Source organism: Oncorhynchus kisutch, linkage group LG4 (genome assembly GCF_002021735.2).
Source record: "Oncorhynchus kisutch isolate 150728-3 linkage group LG4, Okis_V2, whole genome shotgun sequence".
Taxonomy (NCBI): Eukaryota; Metazoa; Chordata; class Actinopteri; order Salmoniformes; family Salmonidae; genus Oncorhynchus; species Oncorhynchus kisutch.
The window spans coordinates 83,023,251-83,032,380 of record NC_034177.2 but is presented as its reverse complement, the minus strand read 5'-3'; the positions used below and the strand labels follow the sequence as shown (position 1 = coordinate 83,032,380).

Here is a 9,130-nt window from a genome sequence, read left to right as displayed (position 1 = left end):
GCCCAGTACGTCCTGTGCCAGCTCCCTGCACTCGCCCTGAAATGCGTGTCACCAGTCCGGTGCCACCTGTGCCGGCTCCACGCATCAGGCCTCCAGTGCGCCTCCCCACGCCTCCAGGCACAGTGTCCAGTCCCGCTCCATGGCAGGAGCCTTCCTCTGCGCCGGTGCCCAGTCCAGGCACGGTGTCCAGTCCCGCTACATGGCAGGAGCCTTCCTCCGCGCCGGTGACCAGTCCAGGCACGGTGTCCAGTCCCGCTCCACGGCAGGAGCCTTCCTCTGCACCGGTGACCAGTCCAGGCACGGTGTCCAGTCCAGCTCCACGGCCGGAGCCTTCCTCTGCGCCGGTGCCCAGTCCAGGCACGGTGTCCAGTCCAGCTCCACGGCCGGAGCCTTCCTCTGCGCCAGTGCCCAGTCCAGGCACGGCGGCCAACCCAGCTCCATGACCAGAGCCTTCCTCGGCGCCGGTGCCCAGTCCGGGCGCGGCTTCCAACCCAGCTCCAAGGCCGGATCCGTGGTCGGGCGGGGGCTACGACCCGCACCAGAGCCGCCACCGACACTAGTCACCCCCCCCACCCTCCCCATTTGGTTTCAGGTTTTGCGGCCGGCACCTTTTGGGGGGGGGGGTACTGTAACGCCCTGACCATAGAGAGCCCTCGGTTGTGGTGTTTAGGTCAGAGTGTGACTAGGGGGGTGTTCTAGTCATTTATTTTCTATGTTGCCGGTTTGTATGGTTCCCAATTAGAGGCAATTGGGGATCATATTTAAGAAGCCCTTTCTCCCACCTGCTTTGTGGGATAATGTTTGTGTTTGGGGTTGTTGCACCACGTAAGTCACGTTTCGTTGCTTGTTGATTGTTTTGTTGATAAGTTCCACTTAAAACTTCTTGGCGCACCCATCCCGTTAGCGGGATCATTTTCGTCAACATCCGCTGAATTGCAGAGCGCCAAATTCAAATTAAATGACTAAAAATATAAAATTTTCTTGAAATCACAAGTGCAATATAGCAAAACACAGCTTAGCTTGTTGTTAATCCACCTGGTGTGTCAGATTTCAAAAAAGCTTTACAGCAAAGCTATCCAAGCATTTTTGTTGGGACATCTCTCTCTGCAGACAAAACATTATAAACAGCTAGCAGCAAAGTAGATTGGTCACGAAAGTCAGAAAAGCAATAAAACAAATCGCTTACCTTTGATGATTTTCGGATGTTTGCACTCACGAGACTCCCAGTTACACAATAAATGTTCCTTTTGTTCGATAAAGATTCTCTTTATATCCAAAATACCTCCATTTGCTTGGCGCGTTATGTTCAGAAATCCATAGGCTCAAGCGGTCACGACAGGGCAGACAAATTCCAAATAGTATCCGTAAAGTTCAGAGAAACATGTCAAACGTTTTTTTATAATCAATCCTCAGGTTGTTTTTACAATAAATAATTGATATTTTTCAACCGGACCATAGCTTTCTCAATAGGAGAAAGAGAGAAAATGTCTGCTCCAAGTTGTTGCGCATGCAAAACTCTGCGGCACTCAGCCATCCACTGACGCGATGTGTTCATTCTCACTCATTTTTCAGAATAAAAGCCTGAAACTATGTCTAAAGACTGTTCACACCATGTGGAAGCCATAGGGAAAGGAATCTGGTTGATATCCCTTTAAATGGAGTGAAGGCATTCCATGGAACAGGGAGATTTGTTTCTCTTAGGCACTTCCTGGTTGGATTTTACTCAGGTTTTCGCCTGCAATATCAGTTCTGTTATACTCACAGACAATATTTTGACAGTTTTGGAAGCTTTAGTATGTTTTCTATCCTAATCAAACAATTATATGCATATTCTAGATTCTGGGCCTGAGAAATAGGCAGTTTCATTTGGGTACGTTTTTCATCCAAACATCAAAATACTGGCCCTACATTCAACAGTCTGTCTGATGTCTCTACCTTCCTGTCTGTCTGATGTCTCTACCTACATGTCTGTCTGATGTCTCTACCTCCCTGATGTCTCTAACTCCCTGATGTCTCTGTCTGTCTGTCTGATGTATCTACCTCCCTGTCTGTCTGTCTGTCTGTCTGTCTGTCTGTCTGTCTGTCTGTCTGTCTGTCTGTCTGTCTGTCTGTCTGTCTGTCTGTCTGTCTGTCTGTCTGTCTGTCTGTCTGTCTGTCTGTCTGTCTGTCTGTCTGTCTGTGTCTGTCTGTCTGATGTCTCTACCTACATGTCTGTCTGTCTGATGTCTCTACCTACATGTCTGTCTGTCTGATGTCTCTACCTACATGTCTGTCTGTCTGATGTCTCTACCTACATGTCTGTCTGTCTGATGTCTCTACCTCCCTGATGTCTCTACCTGTCTGATGTCTCTACCTCCCTGTCTGTCTGATGTCTCTACCTCGCTGTCTGTCTGATGTCTCTACCTCGCTGTCTGTCTGATGTCTCTACCTCTCTGTTGTATCTACCTCCCTGTCTGTCTGATGTCTCTAACTCTCTGATGTATCTACCTACCTGTCTGTCTGATGTATCTACCTACCTGTCTGTCTGATGTCTCTACCTACATGTCTGTCTGTCTGATGTCTCTACCTACATGTCTGATGTCTCTACCTCCCTGATGTCTCTACCTCTCTGATGTCTCTACCTCCCTGTCTGTCTGATGTCTCTACCTCGCTGTCTGTCTGATGTCTCTACCTCGCTGTCTGTCTGATGTCTCTACCTCTCTGTTGTATCTACCTCCATGTCTGTCTGATGTCTCTAACTCTCTGATGTATCTACCTACCTGTCTGTCTGATGTATCTACCTACCTGTCTGTCTGATGTCTCTACCTACCTACCTACCTACCTACCTGTCTGTCTGATGTCTCTACCTACCTACCTGTCTGTCTGATGTCTCTACCTACTTACCTGTCTGTCTGATGTCTCTACCTACCTGTCTGTCTGTACCATCTATGCTCCATCCTTTAAAGATCGTACCTTTCTGCCTATCATCTAAAGATGTGGAATACCGTCGCCTAAATACTGCCAGAGCCCTAGATTTGTTTTGTTAAGTAGTTTTAGGTTTATTTTGTTTTTAAAGCAACTTTGACATTCTATTTAAAATGAAAAGTGCTATATAAAATAAATGTATCATTATTATTACATCTTGTGATATCACATTTTAGGCTTGGACTTTGTAACTTTAGTGTAACTATATGACCATGAACCAGTCCTGAAATCAAACGTACACTCTGCAGTATATACCGTCATTTGAATAGACATAGTTTTCCATATAAACAAGAAGTTCAGGTTCAATTCATTCCGTTTGCTTTCCAACGACCATGTGAAACAGTGAGTTATGGGTTATGGCTCAGCGAAGTGAACATGTCGCATAGTTGTTTCTAGTCCCATAAAAACATAACATCCATTTTCATAATGGAATATGGTCTCCATCCAAAATAGCAACCTATTCCCCAAGTAGTGCACTACATCAGCCCACATGTCTCTGGTCAAAAGTAGTGCACTACATCAGCCCACATGTCTTTGGTCAAAAGTAGTGCACTACATCAGCCCACATGTCTCTGGTCAAAAGTAGTGCACTACATCAGCCCACATGTCTTTGGTCAAAAGTAGTGCACTACATCAGCCCACATGTCTCTGGTCAAAAGTAGTGCACTATATCAGCCCACATGTCTCTGGTCAAAAGTAGTGCACTACATCAGCCCACATGTCTTTGGTCAAAAGTAGTGCACTACATCAGTCCACATGTCTTTGGTCAAAAGTAGTGCACTACATAGGGAATAGGGTGTCATTTTGGACACGTGAATGCTCTACATGAGCTCAGTGTGACAGCTTCTATCCTCCTATATCATCAGCGTAGACACCGGCACACTTTCTGAATGGGCTCGCTGAGTGTGTGTGTATGTCTGAGTGTGTCTGGTGTGTGTGTGTTCGTGGACACTTGTTGAATGAGTTTCCCTGAAGCGTTTGCAGACTGTTGTCGTTCAGGGTGTCTGATTAAAACAGATTAAGTCGCTCATATGTCTTCTTTCAAAAGTCACACGTGATTTTATTCAGTGTGCTTTTTTCTTCACATAATTGTTTCATATATTTTTGTGTGATATGGTGTGATATCCAGAACATCAGAGATGTATGATCTCAGTGTATTTGAGGTTTTAAAACGCTTCTGCAGTTTAGAATTTCCATTTTGAAATTTTACGGAAAATGTATCAACCAATACAAAAATAGCCATTGATTTGAATCCATATGATAATTCATATTTCCAGGGCCTCCCGAGTGGCGCAGCAGTCTAAGGCCCTCATTCCAGTGCTTGCTGTGTCACTATAGATCCTGGTTTGATCCCAGGCTGTGTCACAGCCGGCCCTGACTGGGAGACCCATGAGACGGCGCACAATTGGCCCAGCATCGTCCGGGTTAGGGGAGGGTTTGGCCAGCAGCAATGTCCTTGTCCCATCGCGCTCTAGCGACTCCTGTAGTGGGCCGTGCACAATGCACGCTGACACGGTCGCCAGGTGTACGGTGTTTCCTCCGACACATTGGTGCGGCTGGCTTCCGGCTTAAGTGGGCATTGTGTCAAGAAGTGGTGCGGCTTGGTTGGGTTATGTTTCGGAGGATGCACGGCTCTCGACCTTCGACTCTCCGGAGTCCGTACAGGAGTTGCAGAGATGGGACAAGACTGTAACTACCAATTGGGTAACAAAAATGATAAATATCAAAATGTCCTTTTGCTGCAGGATTAGTGGCTGCTGTAGTTGCTCAAATTAAGATCCTTCTTTTCTGCTCATTCTTTGTCACTTTTAACATTTACTTTTGGCCCCTCCTTAACACTTTACATTGTCTTCCAGTCCTTCTCAGACAAGTTTGTGTGAGTCTCTGCAGTCAGTTTCTAGACTTAGTTTTAAATAGAATGTTCAGTCTGAAGTATAAAACCAGAAGGATTCTAGAATGACAGTACATGGACAGATTCTATTCATATTGCCTGAGATGGTGCACTGTCGATGAAATCCTGGTTCTTAATCGACTAACCTGGCTAGTGAAGAGTTAAAAACATATATTAAGGAATGAATTAATTCAAAATTCTCTTTCTAACTGAAACTGGAAGGGAACCAGTCTCTTCTCTTGATCTTTTTATTTCACTTTACTTCCTCACAACCTCCCCTCTCTCTGTCCCTCTCTGTCCCTCTCTCTGTCCCTCTCTCTGTCCCTCTCTCTGTCCCTCTCTCTCTGTCCCTCTCTATCTGTCCCTCTCTCTGTCCCTCTCTCTGTCCCTCTCTCTGTCCCTCTCTATCTGTCCCTCTCTCTCTGTCCCTCTCTCTCTGTCCCTCTCTCTCTGTCCCTCTCTCTCTGTCCCTCTCTCTCTGTTCCTCTCTCTCTAAACTCTCTTTCCCCTACCTCTCGACCCAGCTCTTTCATTCTCTCTCTCAAGCCCACTCGGTCTCTTCTTCTCACCCTCATTTTCTCCCCCTTCTTTTTCTCTCCCCCTAATTTTCCCTCTTACACCCCAGTCTCTCTCTTACCCCCTCTCTCTAACTGACACCCCTCCCTCCCTCCCTCCCTCCCTACCTACCTACCTACCTACCTACCTACCTACCTACCTCCCTACCTCCTTTTCTCTTGTTAGACTAATTCACCCTCAGTAATTAGTCAGCTAGTTAATTGGCTGTCTAACAGGCTGATCAGACAAAAGACAGAGCAGGCCTGGACACAGCAGAGACACAGCAGAGTGTGCCCTTCACATTCTATAGACTCTAAACTCACATCGACTCTCTCAAACACTGTCTTTCTCTCTCTCGGTAGTTGCCATGCACACACACACACACACACACACACTAGTTGATTTGGGAAAAGTGTGTAATTGTTCTGTCCTGCACTGGAGAACTAGCTGCCCTCCATGCAGCCGATTTCTTATAGAATAGCTCTGTAAAAAAATACATCTGATTTTGATATATCTTTGTCTTATTTGTATGGAAGCCGAGTGAAGTTTAAGGTCTGTTTTCCCTGACCTAGAATAAATCTAATCCTAGAGGTAAAAGCAAGCTGAATCTCTAAAAGTGTTTTGTAGTCCAGGAATAGTCGTCTGGGAAAGCAGCCCTACGGGTTCATCTGTGAAGCTGAGGTTCCTTAGATCCGTCTTATCGTACAGTCATTGTTATTTCTATTATTTAATGCACACTAGCAGTTCCACAGTCTGACAGTTGAATTGAGAATGTAACCTGGAACGTTCTCTGTGCTTTGGGAATATAATACATTCTGATATCTAACCTGGAACGTTATCTGTGCTATGGGAATATAATACATTCTGATATCTAACCTGGAACGTTCCCATCTTTTCTTCTCCAGATATATCTTATGGCAGTTGCATGGACTTAAAATGTATATATTTGTATCTATAACTCTCAAAAATAGTTTGAGTGGTTTGTTCTTTCTATCCAAAAGTTATACACACCTATAACTAAAATGTTATGGAAATCTTGTTCTAGAATATCTTCTGTTCCAAGCTCTGGGGCAGGAGTAAGACTGAGTTGTTCCAAGCTCTGGGGCAGGAGTAATACTGAGTTGTTCCAAGCTCTGGGGCAGGAGTAAGACTGAGTTGTTCCGAGCTCTGGGGCAGGAGTAAGACTGAGTTGTTCCAAGCTCTGGGGCAGGAGTAAGACTGAGTTGTTCCAAGCTCTGGAGCAGGAGTAATACTGAGTTGTTCCAAGCTCTGGGGCAGGAGTAATACTGAGTTGTTCCAAGCTCTGGGGCAGGAGTAAGACTGAGTTGTTCCGAGCTCTGGGGCAGGAGTAATACTGAGTTGTTCCAAGCTCTGGGGCAGGAGTAAGACTGAGTTGTTCCAAGCTCTGGGGCAGGAGTAAGACTGAGTTGTTCCAAGCTCTGGGGCAGGAGTAAGACTGAGTTGTTCCAAGCTCTGGGGCAGGAGTAAGACTGAGTTGTTCCAAGCTCTGGGGCAGGAGTAAGACTGAGTTTCCTGCATGGGGCTGGGGCTCTCTCGTCTACAACCAGTGTGGTGTGAAGGCACCGACCATATTCAACCTGACGCTCAACTAAACTAGTTGCAGGGACCGTTATCATGTCATATAGTGGCCCTCTTTCACAGTTAGTATACGGTCTCAGAATAGGGTTGTGAATACATGTGTGTGTGGTCTTACCTGGCGCTGGGGTGGCCTGGTTCCCAGCAAACTGTATGGGGATACACAGATCATTATCAATAGGAAACTTATCGCAGGTCAACATCTCCGGCCAGGGAAACCCGTATGCCTCCATAACAGGGGCACAGCTGTCCCTCACGGCCTCACACAGCGAACGACACGGGTAGATGGGCCTGTCCAGGCACACAGGGGCAAACAGGGAACACAGGAACACCTGTGTATCCGCATGGCATCGCTTGGCGAGGAGCGGCACCCAGCTTCCCGCCTGCTGTTTGACCTCGGGCATGGTCTCATGGTCCAGCAGGTTGGGCAGGCGCATCTTCTTGTAGCCCACGTTGTGGCAGAGGCGTAAATCGGCAGGGATGTCCACACACTGCGGCTCCTTGGTGTAGAAGCGACCGTTGTGGAAGTTGTCCGACTGCCAGCTGTAGTAGTCGTTTTCATCAGCGGCCGAGGCGGGGGAGGTGAGGAGGAGGAGGAGGAGGGACAGTGAGAGGGATAGTGCCACGGTGGAGAAGGGGTTAGTGAGTAGTGGTCCCCTCCGCTGCTGCCTGCTGTGGCTGTGGTTCTTTTGTCCCTGTGCCATGTTGCTCTGAGCTCTCAGAGGGAGAAAGAAAGGAGGCCCAACGTGACTCAGGACTTCTGGAGGATAAAGGAAAAGTCTTTGTGCTGAAGAAACAAACTGGAATCCTTTTTTCCTGTCCAAGAACGAGAGTAGAAGCGGAGACAGAAAACAAAAAGAAAGTGTGTATTCCTGTCTTCTTTCAGCAGAGAGAAAATGAGTGTGTGTTAGTGTGTGTCCAGTCCTCTCCCCCCTGCGCTGGTAGAGCTGTGTGTCTCTGCCTCAGGTGGTCGTAAGAAGGGAGACAAGGGTCGAGGGTAAGACGATGGGTGAGTGGAGGGGCCTCTTTTCCGTCTCTCTAACTCTCTGTTAAACTCTATCTCTCTATTGCTCTCTCCTTGCAGTTCTGTGTATCTCACTCCACAGCTGTCTCTTCCTCTGTCTCTACCTCTACCTCTCTCCTGCTCTCTCTGTCTGTGTCTAGCAGTGTGTGTGGAGCAGCTACAGTATATCAGCTAGAGGGATAGTTTTTCCCTGTCTGCTGTCAGGCCTCCTAGTAGACTGCCTTCCACTGGCCCCACACAGCTCTACCTAAGCCAATCCGAGACCAGGGGGAGGTCCAGAGAGGGGGGAAGAGAACCCCCCCTCCACCTCACCATCTCTGGTAGGCACTCCCTGAGGCAGAGAGAGGCAGGCTGAGAAGGAGAGAGAGAGAAGAGAGAGAGAGGGACATATCCTCCAAACCCAAAAGGCCTGTGGTGTTGATGGTATAATAAACAAAATGATAAAATATACAAATACAATTCCTCCGCAGTATCATTAATAGCAGACTCCAACATTTCTTCAGTGGCAATAAACACACAGATTTCTTTCCTCAGGGCCGCAGAGTGAGCGACATGCAGCTTGAGCCCCACCCTCTTCAACATTTATATCAATGAATTGGCGAGGGCACTAAAACAGTCTGCAGCACCCGGCATCGGAAATCAAATGTCTACTGTTTGCTGATGATCTGGTGCTTCTGTCACCAACCAAGGAGGGCCTACAGCAGCACCTAGATCGTCTGCACAGATTCTGTCAGACCTGGACCCTGAGAGTAAATCTCAGTAAGACCAAAGTAAAGGTGTTCCTCAACATCACAGGTAACTTCCACAAAGCTGAGAGAGAGAGAGAGAGAGAGAGAGAGAGAGAGAGAGAGAGAGAGAGAGAGAGAGAGAGAGAGAGAGAGAGAGAGAGAGAGAGAAAGAGAGAGAGAGAGAGAGAGAAGAGATAGAGAAGAGAGAGAGAGAGAAGAGAGAGAGAAGAGAAAGAGAGAGAGAGAGAGAGAGAGAGAGAGAGAGAGAAGAGAGAGAGAAATGAAAAAGTGTGTATTGTTCATTTGTATTGTTTTTTTATCTATTTCACTTGCTTTGGCAATGTTAACATATGTTTCCCATGCCAATAAAGC

At 47.0% G+C, this 9,130-nt stretch overlaps 1 protein-coding gene across 1 annotated transcript in view; it reads right to left on the bottom strand.

The window, feature by feature from the left end:
• Positions 1–8,224, bottom strand: part of LOC109879375 (secreted frizzled-related protein 5) — a gene marked incomplete at its 3' end in the record, with an annotated part of 22,215 nt that extends 13,991 nt beyond the window's left edge. Inside the window, exon 1 of the mRNA XM_031821906.1 lies at positions 7,125–8,224. Coding sequence (XP_031677766.1) covers positions 7,125–7,710 — 586 coding nt within the window. The remainder of the gene's footprint in view (positions 1–7,124) is intronic.
• Positions 8,225–9,130: the final 906 nt, after the last annotated feature.